The 26,631-nt window shown below is 38.9% G+C and overlaps 2 protein-coding genes across 2 annotated transcripts in view; both read right to left on the reverse strand.

Moving 5' to 3' along the window:
* Positions 1 to 26,631, reverse strand: part of LOC126077506 (mitotic spindle assembly checkpoint protein MAD2A-like) — a 214,769-nt gene that overhangs the window by 128,465 nt on the left and 59,673 nt on the right. The gene's annotated exons all lie outside the window — the stretch shown is intronic.
* LOC126077509 (rho GTPase-activating protein 20-like) overlaps positions 22,994 to 26,631 on the reverse strand; it is a 33,015-nt gene continuing 29,377 nt past the window's right edge. The window contains exons 10-11 of the mRNA XM_049887050.1: positions 25,384 to 25,507; positions 22,994 to 24,213 (exon numbers count right to left, since the gene is read on the reverse strand). Coding sequence (XP_049743007.1) covers positions 24,086 to 24,213; positions 25,384 to 25,507 — 252 coding nt within the window. The 3' untranslated portion in view covers positions 22,994 to 24,085. The remainder of the gene's footprint in view (positions 24,214 to 25,383; positions 25,508 to 26,631) is intronic.

A 26,631-nucleotide genomic window follows, 5' to 3' on the forward strand; every position in this document is an offset into this window, starting at 1 on the left:
ACTTAAAATCTTGGTGACATAGCTTCCAGCATCAGAGCAACAGGTAAGCCAACATGGTAAGACAAACAGACAGGTGGTAAGTCAACTGAGGAAGTGATTTGTACATAAAATGGAATATTATTCGGCAATTGAAATGAATGAAGTACTGATACATGCCATTATGTGGACGAACTTAGAAAACATTATTTTAAGTGACAGAAACAAGTCACAAAAGACCATATTGTATGATTCAATTTATATGAATTGTCCAGAGTAGGCAAATCTAGAGACAGAAACCTGTACCTAGGGCAGGGGGCAATGGGGGGGGGGGGATGCAAGGTGTTAGGAAGGAATGGACAGTGACTGCTAATTGGTATTTTATTTTTCTTTTGGGGATGATGAAAATGCTCTAAACTTAATTGTGATGATGGCTACATAACTCTCTGAATGCACTAAAAAACATCTGTACATTTTCAATGTGTGAATTGTATATTATGTGAATCAATTGTATAGCATCTCAATAAAACTGTCAAAAAAAAAAAAAAAGACTACATATTCCAAATGTTAAAAGATGGTGTTACAGGCTTGTTTATTTCTGTTTTTATTTTTTACTTTATATATTTCTGCATTATCTGAAATTTTTATAATGCCTACCTGTTATACATTTATAACATAAAGTGATTTCTATTTTGAAAAATACTTATCCAATAATATTTACAGAACATCTATCAGATAAAGATATTATTAAATTAATCTTAGAAAGAAAACTAGGGACAAATGCACTTGCTTCCTTTTCGGTTTATTTTTGTAAATTAAATTTTCGAAGTTCTTGTCATTTCAACTACCAATGTCTTTGTAAGTTTTAAGTTAAGATTAGTGTATTTGATTCTCATTAAAATAAATTTAATAGGTTACAGATCTGTTTGGGATTATTTATCCCTTTAATTCCAATACCCAATTAGGTAATGTGATCCTCATTCTTTAGAAGCTGACAACACATTTACTATCTACAGGATTTCATGTAATTATGGCCACCTCAATTTTGATAGGCAGCCTAAGGTAAAAAACGTATTTAACTTAGCAAGTTTCTGACTTAATGCCTTTAATTTTAAGTATGATTATAATTGATGAATAACTAGTTTTTTGAACATTAAGAAACAAGTTATTAAGAGTTATATTCTGCATTCAAACAAATTTTTTTCTACAATAGAAAGGACAGGTACAGGAAAAACATATCATTGTAAACTAATTTCCATGACATATTCAGAAACTACTTTTTATTTTCTTTTTAGAAATATATATTTGTTTTGGTTTAAAATTTTTCGTGTGTGTATGTGTGTGTGTGCTTTAGGTGAAAGCTTACAGAGCAAATTAGTTTCTCTTTAAACAGTTAATACACAAATTGTTTTGTGACGTTGGTTGCCAACCCTGCAATGTGTAAACACTTTCCCCTTCTCCACCCTGGGTTACCTGTTTCCATTCGTCCAGTCTTCCTGTCCCTTCCTACATTCTCGTCTTTGCTTTTGGGCTGTCGTGCCCTTAGTCTCATATACATGACTGAACTATGAACCACGTTCCTCACATGTGTTATTGTTGGGCCTGTAGACCTGTCTAATCTTTGGCTGAAGGGTGAACCTCAGGAGTAACTTCACTACTGAGTTAAAAGTGTGTCCAGTGAAACGCTCCCGATCGTTAGCCGTTAGAGAAATGCAAATCAAAGCTACAATGAGATTCCATCTCACTCCAACAAGGTTGGCATTACTCCAAAAAACACAAAATAATAAATGTTAGAGAGGTTGTGGAGAGACTGGAACACTTATACACTGCTGGTGGGAAAGTAAAATTGTACAACCACTTTGGAAATCAATTTGGCGCTTCCTTAAAAAGCTAGAAATAGAACTACCGTACAGTCCTTGGAACATATCCTAGAGAAATAAGAGCTTTTACATGAACAGATATATGCACACCCATGTTCACTGAAGTACTGTTTACAATAGCAAAAAGATGGAATCAACCAAGGTGCCCATCAATGGATGAATGGATAAATAAATTATAGTATATTCACAAAATGAATCAGTATCAATAAAGAACAATGATGAATCCGTGGAACATTTCATAACATGGAGAAATCTGGAAGGCATTATGCTAAGTGATATTATTCAGTTGCAAAAGGACAAAATTTTATGAGACAACAATTATAAGAACTTGAAAAATAAAGAAGAAAATATTCTTTGATGGTTACAAGAGTGGAAAGGGAGGGAAGGAGAGGGGTTTTCACTAATTAGATAGTAGTTAAGAACTATTTGAGGTGAAGGGAAGGGCAAAACACAATACAGGAGAGGTCAGCACTACTGGACTAATCCAAAAGCAATATTATTTCCTGAACAAACTGAACGATTTGAAGGCCAGCACAGCAGGGATGGGGGTTTGGAGACCGTGGTTTCAGGGGACATCTAAGTCATTTGGCATAATAAAATCTATTAAGAAAACATTCTGCATCCCACTTTGGAGAGTGGTGTCTGGGGTCTTAAAGGCTAGTAAACGGCCATCTAAGATGCGTCTTAAAAAGTTAGAACTACCATACAACCCAGAAATCCCACTCCTCAGAATATACCCTAGAGAATATACCCTAGAGAAATAAGAGCCTTTGCACAAACAGATATATGCACACCCATGTTTATTGCAGCTCTGTTTACAATAGCAAAAAGCTTGAAGCAACCAAGGTGTCCATCAACGGATGAATGGTTAAATAAATTGTGGTATATTCACACAATGGAATACTACCCCTTGATAAAGAACAGTGACGAATCTGTGAAACACTTCATAACATGGAGGAACCTGGAAGGCATTATGCTGAGCGAAATTAGTTAGAGGCAAAAGGACAAATATTGTATAAGACCACTATTATAAGATCTTGAGAAATAGTATAAACTGAGAAGAACACTTACTTTTGTGGTTATGAGCGGGGGAGGGAGGGAGGGTGGGAGAGGGTTATTTACTGATTAGTTAGTAGATAAGAACTACTTTAGATGAAGGGAAGGACAATACTCAATACAGGGAAGGTCAGCTCAACTGGACTGGATCAAAAGTAAAGAAGTTTCCGGGATAAACTGAATGCTTCAAAGGTCAGCAGAGCAAGAGCAGGGGTTTGGGGACTATGGCTTAAGGGGACTTCTAAGTCAATTGGCAAAATCTATTATGAAAACATTCTGCATCCCACTTTGAAATGTGGTGTCTGGGGTCTTAAATGCTAACAAGCAGCCATCTAAGATGCATCAATTGGTCTCAACCCACCTGGATCAAAGGAAAATGAAGAACACCAAGGTCACAGGATAACTATGAGCCCAAGAGACAGAAAGGGCCACAGGAACCAGAGACTTACGTCATCCTGAGACCAGAAGAACTAGATGGTGCCCGGCTACGACTGATGACTGCCCTGACAGGGAGCACAACAGAGAACCCCTGAGGGAGCAGGAGATCAGTGGGATGCAGACCCCAAATTCTCATAAAAAGACCAGACTTAATGGTCTGACTGAGACTAGAGGAATCCCGGCGGTCATGGTCCCCAAACCTTCTGTTGGCCCAGGACAGGAACCATTCCCGAAGACAACTCATCGGACATGGAAGGGACTCGACAATGGGTAGGAGAGAGATGCTGATGAAGAGTGAGCTACTTGTATCAGGTGGACACTTGAGACTGTGTTGGCATCTCCTGTCTGGAGGGGAGATAGGAGGGTAGATGGTGTTAGAAACTGGCAAAATGTCACAAAAGGAGAGACTGGAAGGGCTGACTCGGTAGGGGGAGAGTAAGTGGGAGTATGGAGTAAGGTGTATATAAGCTTATATGTGACAGACTGACTTGATTTGTAAACGTTCACTTAAAGCTCAATAAAAATTATTTAAAATAAAGAAATAAATAAACCAAAAATATCCCCTGAAGTCCTTTTAAAACCAAACAATAGTTTAGCCCAACTAGTAAAGAATGTCTGTCTTGAGCATTGTGCGGTTTTAAGATCTAGCTACATGGGATCAGCAGCAACTCAAAAGATTAGATAGGAAACTTAGGGGCAGTGAGTTTTTGTTAATGGGAGAGGAACAACTCAAAAAAGGAGGGTGAGAATGGTAGCACAATTTGAAAACTGTAATCAAGGTCACTGAATTGCACATGTAAAAATTGTTGAATCGGTATGTGTTCTGCTGTGTATATTCTCAACAACAAAAACAAAAATAAATTATTTAAGAAATGAATTTTAGGCTTAGAGTGGATATTGGAAAGGTTTAAGACTTTTGGGGGTGCTGAGATAGGGTGAGGAGCCTTGGTGGTAGTGATTAAAGCTCAGCTGTAACCAAAAGGTCGGCAGTTCAAGTCCACCAGCCACTCCTTGGAAACCCTATTGGGCAGTTCTACTCTGTCCTATAGTGTCACGTGAAGTCGGAATTGACTCGATGCCAGCAGGTTTGGTTTTGCATTTTTGAGATAGGGGGATGGGATGAAAGCACTATGCACATGGGAAGGCCCAAAATTTTGGGGGGCAGACAGTGGACTGTTATGGTTGAATCGTTAAATTGTGTCCCACCAAAATACGTGTTGAAGACTTAACTCTTGTACTAGTGAATGTGGCCTTGTTTGGAGATAAAGTCTTCCTTTGAAGATGTTATCAGTTAACAAGGTCATATTTAAATAGGGTGGGTCCTAATCCCTCCTTGAATAGTGTCTTATAAAGGGGACTACAGACACAGAAACAGTGTTACAGGAGGAGTGGACGGATGAATCTGCAGTGAGGAGGAGAGGCCATGTGAATGTGCATCTAAAAGCCAAAAAATGTCAAGAAATGCCCAGGGCTACCGGAAGCTGGAAGTGACAAGGAAGGATCTTCCGCTAGAGCTGATCGAGAGAGAACTGTGAGACGATAAACTTACACGCTTCAAAATCACCCACTTCATGGTATTTTGTTAGGTTTGTTAGTTTCTGTTGGGAAACTAAGACACTGATGTGTCAGCATTATTAAATTCTCATGTGTACTTCTGTGAAGAATATCATAGAGGTGATGTCGTGCCTTTCTCGGTGCATCTTATCGAGGAACACATGTCGATACATCTCATATTGGTGAGGTTAGCTTTGATTATTTAGCTGGGCTGTGTCTGCCAGGTTTCTCCTCTGTACAGTTTCTATTTATTCTTTTTAAATTAATTTTTTTATATATATAAATCAAAATATTGATATTATGTAAATATTCTGTTTCTCATCATGCTTTCACCTACTAAATTTAGAATCCATTATGAATTTTGCCTAAAAATAATTAATATGTGTTTTCTAAAGTTGGTTTTCTATTTCTATGATTCCTTATACATTTATTAATTGGAATTTTACTGGCAGCTGTCCCTTCTGCACCATTTATTTATTTATCCACATCAGTTTGGACTTACGGATTTTTATTTTATTCTACGCATTATAATCTGTTGTTATAACTACTTTTTTTCTTGTTCAAATTACTCCAGACTTAGTCATTGGGAGCCTCTTTAAGAGAGCTTCTTTGCTTTTGACATGTCTTTAATTTTTGAGCATGACATTACTTTCTGGCACAAGATATTGCAGGATCATTTTGTGCTTTCTGTGCCCCGGCTGTGGAATCTGTTATTTCTCCAGATGCTCTGGCTCCTTTTTTTGGAGAATGGCCTTTAGAAACTAAGACCCGGACACGGGGTGCACTCACAGCTGCTGAACTGTAATTACTCTCAGGTTATGCTAATTTCCTAGCACGAACCTAGGAAATGCATGTGTGTAAATGCACAGGTACATACCCATCCGTATCCTTTTCTATATTGATGATATATACACACACATATGCATATATACACTTGCACGTACACATACATAAACATATGTATATAACACATATTAAAAAATCATGAATTCATCCTTATACCTCCAGTTCTAACTACACCATAGAGTTCATTCTAGTCTTCCCCTTGTCTTTATCCTCTCTTCGCTCTGAAAATAAGAATCCTGGCTATTATTATCCACACTGTATTTACTTCTTGCTTAATCCTAGAATATATACAAAGTACTTATAGAATTCCTAACCTATAATCCTATGAAAAATAGATTGGCTAAGCACACTACAATATGTATAGAGTAGGTTTTTTGGGTTTTTTTGTCTTTAGTTTTGGAGTATACAGAAAGAATATTGGTTTCCAAAGTTACTTAGGTAAGTTCTTTCCTTCCCTATCCCTTTCAGTGTATGGCATTTTTATGCAAATAATGCAGTGTTATATGTATTTTTCCCAACTGCACAACACCTCCACCCCTATTTTTATAATCCGGCTATGCCGCGTGTTATATGTGTGGGCACGTTATCTAAGAATATGGTAATTACTCATTTATAATAGAGTTGGGGTGATTTTTATTATTTGTATTCCATTCTGGATTTCCCCCATACCCTGGTTAATTCTAATGAGTTATTTGATTTTTCAAGCATTGCAAACATCAACCTGGTTCTAAAAATCAGAACTAAAACAAAAAAGAAAGCTATAAAAAAGTCTGCTGCGAAAAGTAACACAGCTACCTTATTTCTTCTTTGTTTTCAATCCCCCATTCTTTTCATAATCACTCCCTATAGGTAATCAACCCCATTAGTCTCTGATTTACTCTCTTTTTTTTCTCCAAAATTGTGCAGATCGGAAATATATGTTTTTCCCATTCTCTCTCACATGGAACGTTGCATATATTTTTTTCTTCTTCTCTTAAAAATGTATAAAAATAAAAATTTGGGGATAATGCCATGGTCCATAGAGATCTTCCTCCTCCATTTTGACAGCTTTATAGTAATCCATCGTGTGGATGTACCATGGTTAAATTCAACCAGACTCCTGTTGGCATTTAGGTAGTGTCCAGTATTTTGCAAATATAACCCAAGCTGTAGTGAATAACATGTACCTGTATTTATTTTTTCTTATTGTTGGAGGTATATCTTTAAGATAAATTCCTAGAAGTGGGATTACTGACTCAAAAGGTAAGTACATATGTGGTTTTGTTAGACATTGCCAAATTCCCCTCTGAAAGACTTGTACCAATTTACATTCATGTCAGCAGTGTATGATGTGACACTTTTTTTATTTAATCTCCTAATCTGAGGCTAGGAATCCAAGCCCAGGAATCTCATTTTCCCCAGATTTTGCTGAAGTCTCTATAAGTGTGAGTGAATTTCTTTCTTTCTGAATTTCCCAATATCTGCCAAAGTTCTTGACCAGCCACTAAGTGACCTTCCTTACTACCTGTAAGGCAAGGACTGTATAAATTGTAGAGCAGATATCAGCTCAGTTTCCTACAAGGACTCTGTGTACCTCAGTTGACGTATGAAATATAAACCCTTGTTTTTTAATGGTGGGCTTATTGTCAAACGTGATACCTAGGCATGGTTTCAGTTACACAACTGATTTGTTTAATTACATCCTGATAACAAGGAGGACAGATTCTTATTGAACCTATGCATATAATTACATTATCAAAACGAGTAAAGGCATTTATTAGAAATATTTGTCCCTGGATCCTAAGAGACAGTGATGTCAACAATATTTCCAACAAGTATACTTAATTCAACCCCATGTAATAAGTTCTTGTTTTTCTGGGTGCTAGCTAAGCAGTCTGCTCTCACAAAGGTATCTGCTCCTGGAGTAAAATGAATCCTGGAAATTCTGACTCATTCCTCTAATACAGTCTGACAGTGCTAAGTGATGCTTCCTTAAGTTCCAAAGTCGTGAGTCTATTTCTCAAAGCATCAGTAGTTAAGAGAACCTGGTACAATTCATTTCATGAGACTGAAACTTTTCTACTTTGTAGAAGACTCAGTGTTTGGCGTCTACATCATAGCAGAAGTTTCAGGCAGGCAAGAGAAGAAAGCAGAGTTGTCAGTTGATGAGAAGGGTAAATGACAGTGCTGAGTTTTATCAGTAACCAACAACATCAGAATGGTGGCGAGTTAAATCCTCTGTTGGCATATAATCCATAACCGGTTTATGAGGATTAGATCGATATTTCCCTTTCGGGTAGGAACATACTATTGACAGTGAGCACCTTCTTGTGTTAGTTTCTGAAATGTATATATAGATTAATAACTTTTTTTTGGATTCGTAGTGGTACAAAGTGTTAACTGAAAGGTTGATGGTTTGAACACATCCAGCATCTCTGTGGGAGGAAGACGTACAGAACTGCTTCTGTAAAGATTTAAAGCGAAGAAAACCCTAGGGGGAAGTTCTCATCTGTCACTTGTGGTCACCATGAGTTGAAATCAACTCAATGGCACCTAAGAATAACAACAATCACATTTTTATCTGAGTGAAATTCACTCACTAAAAGGGAGCTTCTCTGATTTCACAACTCTTTCTTTGCAGCTTTTACAATTTTGTTGTTAGTTGCTGCTGAGTTGGATCTGGCTCATGGCAACTTTATGTATAAAGAAAAAAACACAGTCAGATCCTATGCCATCTTCATGATACTTGTTATGTTTGAGACCATTGTTGTGACTATCATGTTACACATCTCATTGGAAGTTTCCCTCGTTTTTGCCAGTCCTCCATTTTACCAAATGTTTTGTCTTTCTCTAGTGATGCACTGGGCTGGGAGTGATTGGTCTTTCCTGATGATGTGTGGAAAGTAAGCAAGTCAAAGTGTCACCATCATTCCTTCTAAAAAGCATTCTGTTTGTATTTCTTCCAACTCTGATTTGTTCACTCTTTATGAAAACTAGAAAATTCTCTAGTTATTTCTAGTATTCTACATTTTCTAAGGTAGGAAAACAAATCATTTCATTTAGAAAGATGCCTTGAATTCATTCATTCATTCATTTATTCATCTGAATTTTGTGCCTGGCCTTGAGAAAACAAACTCTAAAGCATTAGCATGGTTTCTGCTGAGTAGTCCGAGCATATTCTTATTGACTTTTCTTTTGAAGATGACTTCATTTATCCCTAGCACCTCTTAAAATTCTCTCTTTATCTTCAGTTTTGGAAAGTTTGATTATAATATGACTTGGTGACTTTCTTTTGAGATCTACCTCATTTGGAGTTGGATGAGCATCTTGGATAGATATCTTCTCATCTTTCATGGTATCAGGGAAGTTTTCTGCCAACATATCTTCAACAATTCTCACTATATTTTCTGTTATCCCTCGCTTTTCTGATACTCCAGTCACTGGTAGGTTATTTCTCTTGATAGAGTCCCACATGATTCTTGGGATTTCTTCAGTTTTTTTTAAATTATTTTATCTGATTTTTCGTTGCCTATGTTGGTGCCAAGTGTTTTATCCTTAATCTCATTAATTTTACCTTCCATTTCCTCAATTCTGCTTCTCTAATTTTCTATTGAGTTTTCTAATTCTGTAATTTTATTGTTAATCTTCTGAATTTCTGATTGCTGTCTCTCTATGGATTCCTGCAGCCTATTAAATTTTTCATTATGTTCTTGAGTAATCTTTTTCTTTCTTCAGCAGTTTTATCTGTGTGTTCTTTGGCTTGTGTGTTTTCCTGATCACCTCCCTGATCACTTGAAGAGTGCTGTATATTAATCTTCTTTAGTCTACATGTGGTAATTTCAGGAAGATGTCTTCATCTGGAAGATTCCTTCATTCTTTGTTTTGAGAGCTTGTTGAAGCCATTGTCTGCTTGTTTGTGTGATTCCATATTGACTGTTGTCTCCAAGCCATTTATATATTATCGTATTTATTATGTGTTTGATTACTGTATCTTAGCTTCTTGCTCTGTTTTGTTTTGATAAACCCAAATAGGCTGCTTGAGTGAGCGAGCTTGATTATTTGCCCCTTTGAAGCTCTAAAGTCCTGTTACCAGACGGCTAGACCTGTTACCAAGTATATGAGCCTAGGAGTCCATTCACTTTTCTTCTATGGATTCAGCCCACATGTCTAGGCAGTTGGTCAGCAAGTGTGTGGTAAACGCTTTGTCCTACAGTCTTAGAGGGTCAGGGGTGATTGGTGTAGGCAGAGGTATCTGCTTGCAGCAGGGGGTCATGCTCTAAAAAAGGCAGGGGGCTGACAACCATCCCCAAGTGTCTGCAAGGAAACTGCATCCCTGTTAAGGAGACTGCACAGGCAGGTGGGTTGTGCAGCTGGAACGTGGGCACCGAATGGTTTTGGTTAGAAGGACTGGGAGGCACCACTTCTCCTTGGAGCCCTGTCATGGGTGGCTAGGTGATCTGCGTGGGACAACCGGCCCTCAGGCCCTTGATATGGGCAGGTGAGGACCTTGTTTAATGGCAAAGTGTTGTCAAACATTAAAAACCCACCTCTCCACCACACAGCTGAAACAGTTGAAGTCAGACCTCAAGCACACACACCATTGCAGTCGGCCAATCAAGGCCTAATCTCCTGAAATGGACCCACACAGTACCACGCAGGTACGAAAGCTATTCAAAGTTCGTGGACTGTTTGTGCCTGGACAGAAGCTGATTCTGTCCTGAACTCCCCAGCTTAGTGGAGCTGGCAGATTATCTTTTCCCCCAATTGTTAATTTATTCCTTCTCCAAGGCCGGGTGAATGGCTCAGGGTGCACAGCAAGACGTATCTCAGATGCAGGGAAATCGACAACCACTGAAGCCAGCTTGGGGGCAAGGGGTGGGGTAAAATAAACACAAGTACTGAGCTTTTGCTGAGAGCACTGTTTTTCTCTGGTTTCAGAGGTATAAGTAGACTGTGTGGCTCACTATCCCTCCCTGAGGAAACAGCATCCCAAACACTAGTGCCAGCCCCTCCACGGTCGCTCTAGGGGATCATGTCTGAGGGGTGCTTGTTCCCACCAAGTCAGCTCCAGTAAATCCTTGCAACTTCTGAACTGTGTCTCCCTCCTCCTGCTGCTGAGTCTGATTCCCTGACTTTGCCTTTGACGTTCAGGTCTCCTAGCATGTCATATATATAATCGTTTCACTTGTTTTTCAGGTGTTGGTTGTACGAGGGATCACCAGAAGCATCTGACTACTCTGCCATCTTGGTTCCACCCCCAGTATGTTATATTTTTTAATGCATCACTGAAATAGAGTGTATTTCTTTACTGAATTTTTTTTTTTTTTGTGTGTGCTTTAAGTGAAAGTTTACAAGTCAGGTCAGTCTCTCATACAAAAATTATACACACCTTGCAATATGCTCCCAGGTGCTCTCCCCCTAATGAACAGCACACTCTTTTCCACCTTGTATTCCTGTGTCCATTCAGCCAGATTCTGTCCCCCTCTGCCTTCTCATCTCTCCTCCAGATAGAAGTTGCCCACATAGTATTATGTATCTACTTGAGCGAAGAAGCTCACACCTCACCAGTATCATTTTCTATGTTATAGTCCAGTCCAACCCCTGTCTTACTGGCATTTTTAAAGAGATAGTTAACCCTATTTGTTGGCTGCAGCAAGTAGCATGGATTTCATAATGAAAAGAAACTTAACTATCTTCCTAATCCTGTGTTTAACATGCTTAGAGATACAAAGAAGCCTAAAATAATGCTAACTTCGAACTTCAGGTAAACAACAAATAATTTTTTAGGATAAGCAGGTCTCATGCAATATCTAGGATGTAAATATATGAAATATTTATTCATTATTTATCTGAAATTTAAATTTAACTGGGCATCCACTATTTAATCTGGCAATACTAGGGCCAAGGGACATAATGGAGCCATCCCATGTGCCAGGGCATAAGCAGCAGAATTAAAATAGACTCTTCTACCAAAGAAGTCTAGAAAGAAGAGCATAAGAAGGGTCAGTGTGAGCTCAAGTCTTTAAGGGAAGTAAGTTCAGTGGTAGAATTCCCACCTTCCATGCTGGACACCTGGGTTCAGTTCCTGACCAATGCATCTCAGCCACCACCTGTCTGTCAGTGAAGCCTTCTCTGTTGCTATGATGCTAAAGAGATTTCAACAGAGCTTCTAGACTAGGGGCAGACTAGGAAAAAAGGCTTGGTGACCTACTTCTGAAAATCAGCCAGTGAAAACCCTGTGGATAATAGCAGTCCGATTCTGGGGGTGACAAAGGACCGGGTAGAATTTTGTTCCATTTTACATGGTGTCACCATGAATCAAGGGATGACTTGTTGGAAGCTAAACAACAATGATATTGTCAAAACTTGAGAGTATCTTTTTAACTCTTTATTTTCATACTTTATTTATCACCACTACAAAATATTTAGTCAAGAAAGCAAAACAGACTTTCAAGTGGGAGACCCCATGAACTGAACATCAATGGACTATATAATTGGAAGAGTGGCAGATTGAGAGTCAGGGAAGAGAGCTTTGACTGATTGCTACGAAATGCATGGAGTATCCTCATTTGTTAATTTATTATCTTTGGTGACCAACAAGTGGAGCAAAGAAGATAGAGCTGTATAGAAAACTGATGAGCACCTGCTCGGATCGGAAACAGCAGAAACACAAAGTGGTGAGAAGGGCTGAGACCATGGGCCTGACTGCCCTGAGTTTAGGAACAGGCAGAGGCAGCCTGGAACCAATGCCTGTGGATAACAGGGGCCCAGCAGAGTCAAGGGAAAGAGCCAGCTCAATGCTGAAAACCAAGGCTAGTGTAAGTCTCCATCCTACTCCATGAAGGGAATCCAAAAAGAACACTGCCCAGGGAGCCTTTTAGAAGTTGGGAAGCAGACATAGCCTTAAAGTACTGTGAATCAATCTGTGATATTGCCAGTATTCATGCTGAATGAAAGCTTGACAAGTGCTACTGATATAAACCTTTCTTTGTATTAGCAGCTTCAGGGTTATCAGATGGGCGTGACTCAAAACCCATTAGATAAGAATGGTGAGGGCTGAGAAGAACTTAAAAAAAATCTCCTCAGTATGAGCCAGCAAACTAAAATAACAATATAAACAAGAGATCTGAAGAAAGAGAGACAGCCAAAGAAATAACCAGCCAGGAGAAAAATTTACTCCCTAAAAAATGAAAACAATTGTGCAATCTTAAAATGACTTTAAAATAAGTATGTGTAAGGTTCACAGAGAGGAAAGAATGATTTCTACTGAAAAAATGGAAAATGATATGAACAGAAAGAGGAATCAATTACTAATCCTAGAAAATATGTAAGTATTAAAACACACACACACACACACACACACAAAACTTAAAGGATAAACTCTGAAATTAACAACGGTAAAGAAAAGAGAGAATGCGAAGAGAATTTTTGTCCATAATAAAACATGGAGAAAAAAAAATTTAAGTAGCTAATAGATATGGAAGTTTGAGAACTCATTTTTTAAGTAGGATTTTAATAGGACTCTGAAAAAGATAATAGAAACTTCAAGCAGCATTATTCAAAATGATAAGGGCTGAGAAATTTTAATATCTGTAAGTTAAAAATTACAGGGAAACACTAATAAAACAATTGTAAGCCATAGTTTATCAATCAAAAAAATTAGGAAAAAAAACCCTAAAATCTCTGATAAAATAAAAATGCGAAATAAGATGCTCAATGTAAATTCAAATATATTATTGGTGATAATAAATGTAGATATGTTAAATTACTTGATTAAAGTCAGAAATTTTCAGCTTGGATTAAAAAAAAAAAAAAAAAACAACTATATGCTGCCTGTAAGAGGCAGGCCAAGATGGCTGAATAGTCAAAAGCTGCCACTGAACCCTCTTGGAACAAACACCTAAAAAAAAAATGAATCGATAACATATATGACAATCTACAAACCCTGATCAACAAACATAGAACTAAAGAATCGACCTGAGTAACGGGGGAGCGAGAGACAACACAGAAGCAGTGACTAGTTACCAAGCCTGTGCAGCGTCCCAGCTCTGAATCCTTGGAGGTGTTTTTTGGCACGAATGCGGTGGGCCTGATGGTAGATTCCTGAGACATGGCAAGCACAGGATGCAACCTTAACCCCCTGGGGCAATGTGGGCAGGGACCCAGCCAGTGCACAGAGGCTACACACCAACCTGAGTGACAAGGGAAGTGAGAGACCACTAAGAAGCAGCGACTGGTTGCCAAGCCCGCACAGCGTCACAACTCAGATTCCTTGGTGCCGCTCTTTGGTGCAAATGTGGTGGGGCTGATGGTAGTTTCCTGAGACAAGGCAAGCATGGGATACCGCCCTAAAGCCCTGGGGCAATCTTGACAGGGGACCCACCCATAACACACAGGCTACACACACCTCTCTAACCTCAGATAAAACAGTGTTCTGGACACAAGGTAAGTGATTTTGTCTATTTTACCACACTACTATCTCCTACCTCTCTGATCCCTCCACTCCTTGCCCCAGCTGGCTTCATAACATTTGAATTCCCTGGGCCTGAGATAGTAGTGACCTGCTTTTGTCTGATCCATTTTTCTGGCCTGGGAAAAGGAGCAAATTAAGAATCAGGGGAAAAAAATAATTTCCTGACTCCCTTAAACCAGAAGATCAAAGCAGAAGCAGCTCTAGTCCAGGCATAAGAGATCCAAAGACTTTGGCTTTCACCCCTACATGGAACCAGGTGACCTGTATAATGCAAAAGCAAATGTGCTAAAGGTCTGACTATAATTGTTTCAGCTGAGCAGTGGAGAGGCAGGTTTTGGAGGTCTGATACCACTCTACCTATGAAACAGAGCCCTCACCTACCCAGAGCAGGGACCTGAGGGCTGAGGCTCCATCCACACCACCTAGCCACCCATGAAAGGATTCTGAGGATAATGGTACCTACCAGTCTTTACAGGTTTAAGCACTGGGTGCCTAAGGTACAGATGCAGAGCCCACCCACCAAGGCGCTCTAGAGAAGGGAACACTGCTTCCTCACTGGCACTTACAGGAAGGCTGTCAGAACCCTGACCTCCTCAGAGTGTGACCCCTGCCTCTACCAGAAACTGGTGCATACAACTATCACCACTACTCCTCTAAGATAGTAGGTGAGAACCTACACCACACATGAGGTGACTGACCATCAGGACATCTGAGCTGATTCTACTCAAGAATAGTGAATGGACTCATATTCTCATATACCTGGTAACAGCTCTAACCATCTGGTAATAGGACATTAGTGCTTCAAAGGCTCCAATAATCAAGTTAGTGCACTCTAGAGGCCCATGTGGGTATATTGAAAGCAAACAAAACAAGAAGATAGGACTCAGTGAGCAAATATAAAATAAATTATAACAGTAACTTATAGATGGCTCGGAGACTGCAGTGGACATCCAATCACACGAAGCAGACCATGATTGCTTCTACAATGCCCCAAAACAGAGAATCAAGATCTCTCCCAGAAGAAGATATATTCCTGGAATTGCCAGATGTACAAAAGAAAAGATTACTATACAGAATGCTTCAAGACATCAGGGACAACATCAGAAATGAAATCAGGCAATGTACGGAAAAAGGCAAGGAACACAGAGAAAACCAGTTGAAAGAATTAAAAAGATTATTCAAGAACACAATGAAAAATTTAATAAGCTGCAGGTATCCATAGAGAGACAGCATTCAGAAATTCAAAAGATTAGCAACAAAATTACAGAACTAGACAACTCAATTGGAAGTCAGAGGAGTAGAATTGAGGAATTGGAATGCAGAATTGGGGAGATGGAGGATAAGGCAATTGGCACCAATATATTTGAGGAAAAATCAGAGAAAAGAATTAAAAAAAATGAAGAAACATGTGGGAATGTATCAAGAAAAATAACTTGCGTATGAATGGAATTCCAGAGCGAGGAGGGATAACAGAAAGTACAGAGAGAATTGTTGAAGATCTGTTGGCATAAAACTTCCCTGCCATCATGAAAGATGAAAGGATATCTATCCAAGACACTCATTGAACCCCATGAAAGATAGATCGCAAAAGAAAATCACCAAGATATATTATCATCAAACGTGACAAAACCAAAGATAAGGAGAAAATTTTAAAAGCAGCCAGGGATAAACGAAAATTCACCTACAAAGGAGAAGAATAAGTTCGGACTACTCAGCAGAAACCATGCAGGCAAGAAGGCAATGGGATTACATACACACAACATTGAAGGAGAAAAATTGCTAACCAAGAATCATACATCCAGCAAAACTCTCTCTCAAATATGAAGGTGAAATTAAGTCATTTACACATAAACACAAGCTTAGAGAATTTGCAAAAACCAAACCAAAGCTGAAAGAATTACTGAAGAAATTCTTTCGTCAGAAAATCAATAATATCAGATATCAGCACAACACAAGGATGCAGAACAAAGCATCCTGATATTAACTCAGATAGAGAAATCACAAAAATAAAATAAGATTAAAAAAAATGCTCAAAACACGGAATCACTGATGTCATTATGTAAAAGATGACAGTAATCAAAAAAGAGGGACTAAATACAGGAGGCATAGATCCTCCATATGGAGAGGAAATCAAGGTGATATACGGAGGTACAAGTTAGGTTTCTACTTTGAAAAATAGGGATAAATATTAAGGTAACCACAAAGAAGACTAACAATCCCATGCTTCAAAATAAAAACCAAGATAAACATAAAGACTCGGAAAAAAAAATTCAACTACAATGAAAAACAAATTCAACTACAATTTACAAAGAAAATCTTCTCAGCACAGAAAGGTCAGTGGAAAATGAAATTGTCAGCAATGCACACAAAAAAGGTATCAAAATGACAGCACTGAACTCATACCTATGTATACTTACACTGAAAGTAAATGGACTAAATGCACCAATAAAGAGAAACAGGGTACGAATTGGATAAAAAAAACATATTCCAGCTATATCCTGCCTACAAGAGACACACCTTAGACTTAGAGACAAAAACAAACTAAAACTCAAAGGATGGAAAAAAATTTATCAAGAAAACAACAATCTATAACAAGTTGGAATGGCAATATTAACTTTTGACAAAATAGACTTTCAAGTTCAATCCACCACAAAGGATAAAGAAGGACTCTATATAATGATTAAAGGGACAATTTACCAGGAAGATATAACCATATTAAATATTTATGCACCCAATGACAGGGCTGCAAGATACATAAAACAAACACTAACGGCATCGAAAAGTGAGATAGACAGCTCCACAATTATAGTAGGAGACTTCAACACACCACTTTTGGTGAAGGACAGGACATCCAGTAAGAAGCTCAATAAAGACATGAAAGATCTAAATGCCACAATCAACCAACTTGACCTCATAGACACATACAGAACACTCCACCCATCAGCTCCAAAGTATACTTTTTTTTCTAGCGCACATGGAACATTCTCTAGAATAGACCACATATTAGTTCATAAAGAAAGCCTTTGCAGAATCCAAAACATATATTACAAAGCATCTTCTCTGACCATAAGGCCATAAAAGTAGAAATCAAGAAGAGAAAAACCAGGGAAAAGAAATCAAATACTTGGACACTGAACAATACTCTGTTCAAAAGAGACTGGGTTATAGAAGACATTAAGGTGGGAATAAAGAAGTTCATAGAATCTAATGAGAATGAAAACACTTCCAATCAGAACCTTTGGGACACAGCGAAAGCAGTGCTCAGAGGTCAATTTATAGCAATAAATGCACACATACAAAAAGAAGGACCAAAATCAAAGAACTGTCCCTACAACTTGAACAAATAGAAAGAGAGGAACAAAAGAAACAGTCAGGCACCAGAAGAAAACAAATACTAAAAATTAAAGCAGAATTAAATGAAATAGAGAAGAGGAAAACAATTGAAAGAGTTTACAAGACCAAAAGCTGTTCTTGAAAAAATTAACAAAATTGATAAACCATTGGCCAGACTGACAAAAGAAAAACAGGAAAGGAAAGAAATAACCCAAATAAGAAATGAGATAGGCGATATTACAACAGACCCAACTGAAAGTAAAATAATCATATCAGATTACTACAAAAAATTGTACTCTAACAAATTTAAAAACCTAGAATTAATGGATGAATTCCTAGAAAGACACTAACTACATAAGCTAACACAAACAGAGCTAGAACAACTAAATAGACGCATAACAAAAAAAGATTGAAAAGGTAATCAAAACACTCACACACACACAAAACAACCTGTCCCCGATGGCTTCACTATAGAGTTCTACCGGAATTTCAGAGAAGAGTTAACACCACTAGTGCTAAACATATTTCACAGCATAGAAACGGACGGAATACTCCCAAACTCATTCTATGAAGCCGGCATATCCCTCATACCAAAACCAGGTAAAGACACCACAAAAAAAGAAGATTACAGAACTATAAGCCTTATGAACTTAGACGCAAAAATCCTCATCAAAATTCTAGCCAACAGAATTCAACAATAGATCAAAAAAAAAAAAAAAAAATCACCATGACAAAGTGGGATTTATACCACGAATGCAGGGGTGTTTATGCAGGGATGGTTCAACATTAGAAAAACAATTAATGTAATCCAAAGAAAAAAAAATTTTTTTTTCTTTTGTCTTTTTACCATATAAATAAAATAAAAAGATAAGAACCACATGATTTTCTCCACTGATGCAGAAAATGCATTTGACAAAGTCCAACACCCATTCATGATAAAAACTCTCAGCAAAATAAGAATAGAAGGGACATTCCTCAACATAATAAAGAGCATTTATACAAAGCCAATAGCCAACATCATCCTATATGGAGAGATTCTGAAAGCATTTCCCACGAGAGCAGGAACCAGACAAGGATGCCTCTTATCCCCAATCTTATTCAACATTGTGCTGGACGGTCTAGCCAAAGTAATTAGGCTAAATAAAGAAATAAATGGCATCCAGATTTCCAAAGTAGAAGAAGAAGTATCTCTATTTGCAGAAGATATGATCTTATACACAGAAAACCCTAGAGTCCTCAAAAAAACACTGAAACTAATAGAAGAGCTCGGCAGAGTGTCGGGATACAAGGAAAACATACAAGAATCAGTTGGATTCCACTACACCAACAAAAAGAACATCGAAGAGGAAATCACCAAATCAATACCATTTACAGTAGCCCCCAAGAAGATAAAATACTTAGGAAAAAACCTTGCCAGAGATGTAAAGGACTTATACAAAGAAAACTTCTAGACACTAATGCAAGAAACCGAAAGAGATCTACATAAGCGGGAAAACATACCTTGCTCAGGGATAGGAAGACTTAACATTGTAAAAATGTCTATTATACCAAAAGCCATCTATAGATACAATGCAATTCTCATCCAAATTCCAAGACATTTTTTAATAAGATGGAGAAACAAATCACCAACTTCACAGAGACCCCAGATAAGTAAAGCATTACTGAAAAAGAAGAACAACGTGGGAGACCGCAGTCTACCTGATTTTAGAACCTATTATACCGCCACAGTAGTCAAAAACCTGCTACTGGTATAACAACAGATACATAGACCAATGGAACAGAGCTGAGAATCCACACATAAATCTATCCACATATGAGCAAATGATATTTGACAAAGGCCCAAAGTAGGTTAATTGGGGAAAAGACAGTCTTTTTAACAAATGGTGCTGCCATAACTGGATATCCATCTGCAAAATAATGAAACAAGACCCATACCTCACACCATGCACAAAAATATACTCGAAATGGATCAAAGACCTAAACATAAAATCTAAAATGATAATGATCATGGAAGAAAAAATAGGGACAACGTTAGGAGCCCTAACACCCGGCAGAAACAGTATACAAAACAAGAACAAAAATGCAGAAGAAAAACCAGATAACTGGGAGTTCCTAAAAATCAAACACCTATGCTCATCCAAAGACTTCACCAAAAGAGCAAAAAGACTACCTAGAGACTGGGAAAAAGTTTTTAGCTATGACATTTCCGATCTGTGCCTGCTCTCTAAAACCTACATGATTCTGCTAAAACTCAACCACAAATAGACAAATAACCACATGAAAAAATGGGCAAAGGCTATGAACAGGCACTTCACTAAAGAAGAGATTCAGGCTGCTATCAGATACATGAGGAAAGGCTCACGATCATTAGCCATTAGAGAAATGCAAATCAAAACTACAGCGAGATTCCGTCTCACTTCAACAAAGCTGGCATTGATCCAAAAAACACATACTAATAAATGCTGAGGAGGTTGTGGAGAGACTGGAACACTGATACATTGCAGGTGGGGATGTAAAATGGTACAAACACTTTGGAAATGGATTTGGCACTTAAAAAATTAGAGATTGAACTACTATATGATCCAGCAATCCCACTCCTTGGAATATATCCTAGAGAAATAAGAGCCTTTGCTCGAACAGATATATGTACACTCATGTTCATTGCAGCACTGTTTACAATAGCAAAAAGTTGGAAGCAACCAAGCTGCTCATCAGCAGATGAATGGATAAATAAATTATGGTATATTCACACAATGGAATACTACCCATCGATAAAGAACAATGATGAATCCATGAAAAGTTTCATAACATGGAGAAATCTAGAAGACATTATGCTGAGTGAAATTAGTTGCAAAAGGACAAACTGTGTATAACAGCACTATCATAAGAACTGAGGAAATAGTTTAAACACAGAAGAAAATATTCTTTGATGGTTAGGAGAGGGGGGAGGGAGGAAGGGAGGGAGAGGGGTTTTCACTAATTAGGTAGTAGATATGCTTTATTTTACGTGAAGGGAAAGATAATACACAATACAGGAGGGGTCAACACAACTGAACTAAACCAAAAGCAAAGAAGTTTCCAGAATAAACTGAACGCTTCAAAGGCCAGAGTAGCAGGGGCGAGGGTTTGTGGACCATGGATTCAGGGGATATCTAAACCAATTGGCATAATAAAACCTATTAAGAAAACATTTTGCATCCCATTTTGGAGAGTTGTGTTTGAGGTCTTAAACGCTAGCAAGTGGCCATCTACGACGCATCAATTGGTCTCAACACACCTGGAACAAGGAAGAAGGAAGAATGCCAAAGACACAAGGTAATGATGAGCCTAAGAGACAGGAAGGACTACATAAACCAGAGACTACATCAGCCTGGTGGCATAGTGGTTAAGCACTACAGCTGCTAACTAAAGAGTCAGCAGTTCGAATCTGCCAGGCGCTCCTTGGAAACTCTATGGGGCAGTTCTACTCTGTCCTATAGGGTTGACATGAATCAGAATCGACTCGATGGCACTGGGTTTGGCTTTGGTTTTTACATCAGCCTGAGAGCAGAACTAGATGATACCCAGCCACAACTGATGACTGCCTTGACAGAGAACAGAACAGAGAACCCGTAAGGGAGCAGGAGAGCAGTGGGTTGCAGACCCCAAATTCTCATAAAAAGACCTGACTTAATGGTCAGACTGGGACTAGAAGGCCATGGTTCCTAGACCTTCTGTTAGCCCAAGACAGGAACCATTCCCAAAGTGAACTATTCAGATAGGGATCAGACTGGAGTATGGGATGGAAAATGATAGTGGTGAAGAACGAGCTTCTTGGATGAAGTAGACACATGAGACTATGTTGGCATCTCCTGTCTGGAGGGGAGATGATAAGGCAGAGGGGGCCAGAAGCTACCCAAATGGACACAAGAAGAGAGAGTGGAGGGAAGAATTGTGCTATCTCATTAGAGGGAGAGCAGGTAGGAGTGTATAGCAAGGTGTATATACATTTTTGTATGAGGGACTGACCTGATTGGTAAACTTTCACTTAAAGAACCATAAAAACTAATTTAAAAAAAAAGAAAGAGAATGCGGTTTGAACTACCAAGGATGGGAATGGGGAGGTGGGTCAGGAGAGGTCAAGTCAGAGTTTTTCATTCATTTCACAAAGAATTCACCTATATCCCCCAACATAAAGGTATCTGCCAACTCAGTGAATCAAAGCGCAACTCATGTCGGTAAAGAGAAGATTCCAAAGGCTTCCACGACCCCCACCCCCACCCCAATCCAGTACATTGGAGGAGAGATGAAGACCATAAGGGGATGAGGAGAAGCAAAAGAGCAGACGAGGCTCCCTCCTAAATCCAAGTTCCTCCAGTTACGATTGGGCTGAGCTGCCAGAGAGGAAGGGCATGAGACTGATAAACTGGGATAAGTGGACAGAACTGAACTGGACTGTTTAATGTGTGAAAGTAATCAGCTGTGAGATCCGTCCTACATATCATTAAGAAACTAGAAAGGGAAATTCAGCACAGTCAAAGGCAGTAATTAGAAAAAAATAAATAAGTAAAGCAATTCCATAGTTGTACCCCAGTGAATCAGGCTTTTCAATAAACCAGTTGTACACATACAAAAAAACAAAAAAAGGGAGATACATTAGGCATAAGTGAGCCACATCTTTCTCCCGTGGAGTGGCTGGTGGGTTGAAACCACTTACCCTTGGGTTACCACCAAATACTTAACCAGTATACCACTAGGGCTCTTTAGCAACTTATAGAAACTCAAAAAAAAAAAAAAGAGAGAGAAAAGTTAGCACTGAGTTGACTCTGAATCTTGGCAAACCCATGTACTTCAGAGTAGAACAAGGCTTAACAGGGATTTCAATCATTGACTTTTCAGAAGTAGACAGCATGCCTTTCTTCTGAGGCACCTTTGGAGAGACTCAAACCTCCAAACCTTTCAGGTAGCAGCCAAGCATGGTAGCTATTTTTACCACTCAGGGACTCCATAAAACAACTAGACTGAGTGAATTAGTTCTCCATATTTCAATATGGAGAAAATATGTTAAGGTTTAAAAAAAAAGTTGCAGAATGATAAAAATTTGTGTAGGTTACTGATTCATTGAATAATACTTTGTTGTTGTTACACTATGCACAACAGAAGAAAACACTGCCCGGTCTGCACTATCCTCACATCGTTGTTATGCTTGAGTCCATTGTTGTGGCCACTGTGTCAATCCATCCCTTCTCCAGGGACTGATCCCTTCTGATAACAAGTCCAAAGACCAAGTCTCACCATCCTTGCTTCTAAGGAGCATTCTGGCTGTATTTCTTCCAAGACAGATTTGTTTGTTCTTTTGGCAGCTCTTGGTATATTCAGTAGTACTTTATTTACTTACATATGCAAACATAGGTATGTTGTGGATATTTATGCAATAAAAACTGTCTAAACTTTTTATTTATTAAAAAATGATGTGAAGCAGTTTGAGGGCTTAGGATCATAATCTCAGGGGACAACCTGGCCACTTGGTAGGACATAGCACATAAAGATAATGTTCTACATCCCAGTTTGGTGAGTAGCGTTTGGGGCCTTAAAAGCTTGTGAGCGGCCAGCTAAGATACAACTCCTGATCTCTTCCGGTCTGGAGCAAAGGAGAGTGAAAGAAACCAAAGACTCAAGAAGGAAATTAATCCATAGGACCCATGTCCCACATGAACCACAGCCTTTGCTACCATAAGACCAGAAGAACTAGATGGTGCCCATCTACCACTATCAACCATTTTGATCGGGGACACAATAGATGGTTCCAGAGAGAATGAAAAAAAAAAAAAAAAGAAGAACAAAACTCAAATTCCTAGAAAAAGATCAGACCTACTGGACTGGTAGAGACTAGAGGAACCCTGAGACTATTGCCTTTTAAATTTGGAACTCAAACTATTCCCAGAGGTCACCTAGCAGCCAAAGACTGAGTGGATCATAGCAATAAATAATATCACCAGTGAATACTGTGCTACTCTAACCAACCACCTAAATGAAACCTAACAGTTAATATTTACTCTAGACCAAGGATGAGAAGGTAAGGAGGGTCAAGGAGCTGGATTAATGGAAAGACAACAACCAGAACGGAAATAATGAGAATGCTGACACATTCTGAAAAGTATAGCCAATGTCACTGAATAATATGTATGGCCATTGTTAAATGAGGACCTAATTTCTATGTAAATTTTCTCCAAAATCACAATATTTTAAAAAATGACGTGAAAAGCATATGAAAAATGTTAGCATTTTTAAATCTTTCTTTTAAGATATAAAATAAGACACATATGCTTGAAATTTCTTTTTTCCTATCCCATCCCCTTCCTTCTTTCACAGAGATAATCATTACCCTGAAGTTTTTTTCTGTCCCCATTAGTTGTACACCTTTACGTTTTGGAAAAAAATCCCATAAAATACAAATTCAGCAAAGCGCTACAAACATTTTGGAAAACACAACAGCTCTCAGTGGTGTCTTATAGATAGGAGTGATATGGAAGAGTCCAATACGATTATGGATGTTCTAATCTTCAGGGACTCAGAAAATGGTGACAGGTGGTTGGTCCATGTCAGAAGGGGCCTGGGCAGAATCCCGCAGTTGTCTCTTTCTGTAAATTAGTATAACTCTTATCGGCTTGGATTCAAAAGCCTGCTCCGTTGTTACTTCTGAATGAGAAAAAAAAAAGTTGTCTTGGCATAAACATATTCTCAGATACTAGACTCATCTCAGTTCCTGATAAAATGGACTTTCTTAAAGATTTCCTCAAAGCACTGAGATACATATCATACAACCAAGAAATAGCAAAAATATGAAGGGACGCATGATACATGATACTGGTTCTGAATCTAAAATCCATCTTGTAAAATGGGCTGTTGGCAGTTAGCTATGATGTCCAGGCGTCATTGAGACAATTCTGACTCACGGCGAGCCCATGTGTTGCAGAACAGAACTGTGCTCCACAGGGTTTTCATGACGGTGACCTTTTGGAAGGAGATCGCCAGGCCTTTCTTCCAAGGCATCTCTGAGCAGGTTTGAGCTGCCAACTTTTCGGTTAGTAGCAGGGCACTTAATTGTTTGCACCACCCAGGGGCCCCTTAGCTAGAGTCAAATAATACTAGCTACTGAGTCTGGCCTCAGAGAAATCTCTACTAGTCCATTGTTGTCTTTTTTACAAATTTACTTGACATCATTATCTTATTTAATCCTCATGAAGATCCTAAGATTTAGATACCATTTTTATCTGAATTTTAGAGACTAAGAATTTGAGGCTGAGATGGAAAAACTGGCCACGGATGACAGAACTGCTAACAGTGGGGCAGGGGTTCACACTCTGAATAGGCTGTTTGACATCAAGTCCTTTTTTTCTCAATGATGCTGGTTCTTTTCAAACTGTTTCAAAGAGCACTGGATCCCTGAGGTACCTCAGGGACACTGAGCAAGAAAAGGGGGAGAAATAAAACAGGCAGTGCTCTTGCCCCTCACTTTGGTTTCAACCAGAGCGCATCTGTTACATGTATCAGGGTTCCATTTAAAGTTTTGTTTGAAAAAGTCTCCAGACCACTGTATCCTACCATGCTCTGTCCTGATGCTGTTACAAGCTGCACTAGCAACTTCTTGACATCGTGGACTTGGTCTTTTCTCTGATCTCACAACAGCGTGCTCTCTCCCCCTATCCATGAGCCACCCTTCTGGAGAAGCAGTGAGAAGACCCCGAGGCCCAGCTTCATTGTCCTGGGTCGTGCTGTGGGCTCCAGGGCAGTTGCTGTCTCGGCGTCACCCACGACTCCTACCAGGCTCACTCTTTCTTAGAAAAGCCATTAAATTATTCACAGTACCTGAAGCCTTCTCTGAACAATCACAACTCATTGTTGTGATCATTGAGCTTTCCTCTAAGAGGGAAGTGATGTCTTTTCCAAATATGTTCAAGCAATTTTTGATAACAAATTGTACAAGAGAAATCTGGAACACAAAATGGCAAAAATGTTTTGTTTTTTTTAATATGACAAAGTTATAAATCACATTTCATATAGGCACCCTGAATCTAACCAAAATGTGAAAGAATTCTGAGACAAATTCAGAGTTGATGTGAAAGCAAATAAACTAGTTTTCTCTAAGAAACTGTGATACTTTCAAGAGTAGTTTGGGCAAAGACGTTAAAAATGCACTTAATCAGTGAAATAAAGATGAAATTTGTGTCCCTGGCTTAATGGTTAATATTTTTATACCAATGGCTACACAGTTAACATTCAGATAATTTTTAAATTACCCACATATGGTGTTGGGGGTAAAGATGTTATTCAACTTATAAAGCATCCGATACATGAAAATTCATGAAATTCACTTGTTAAGTGAAGAAGTATCTTAACCGTGAGAAGTGGAATTTCTCTGTGGGCTGACTGTGAAGGAATGGGGCAGTGGGGTAGAAAAATTTGTCTGTCTGTCTAACTGCTGTCCTTCCCCAAGCATTGTCTTGCCTTAGGCTTGCTCTGTGGGGGTGCTAGGGGGAAATTGTGATCTTATTAGGCACCCTGCTGCTCCCTTAGGATGTTCTGGAATCTTTTACTACTAGTTTCTTCACCCCAATAGCAGACATAAAAGGGCAGCCAAGTATTTCTGAGTGGGCCAGTGCTGGCAGAAGTCTAGTGTGTGTGGAAACAAGGGTACTCATATTGCCTGGCCCCCTGGGATGTGCATGGGCACAACTGCAAGCAATGCCTAGATGAGCTCGGTGCTGTCAGAACTACCAATGTTTAGATGAGGGGGCTGGCTTGGAGACTTTGCCCAAGGTTACACATCCAGCAATGGTAAGGTTGAGAGTTGAAGCTTGGCTTGTCTAACTTCAAAGCCCAGGTTTTTTCTATCATATCACACCACTTTTTTATCTCTCTATGGTTTGGTCAGAGCCCTGGTGGCACACTGGTTAAAGAGCACGCTGCTAACCGAAACGTCAGCACTTCAAATTCACCAGCCACTCCTTGGAAACCCTATGGGGCAGTTCTACTTTTTCCTATAGGGTTGCTGTTAAGTCGGAATCCACTTGATGGCAATGGGTTTTGGTTTATGGTTCAGTCAGTCTTATATTT

The sequence above is a fragment of the Elephas maximus genome, chromosome 5 (genome assembly GCF_024166365.1).
Source record: "Elephas maximus indicus isolate mEleMax1 chromosome 5, mEleMax1 primary haplotype, whole genome shotgun sequence".
In the NCBI taxonomy this organism is placed as follows: Eukaryota; Metazoa; Chordata; class Mammalia; order Proboscidea; family Elephantidae; genus Elephas; species Elephas maximus.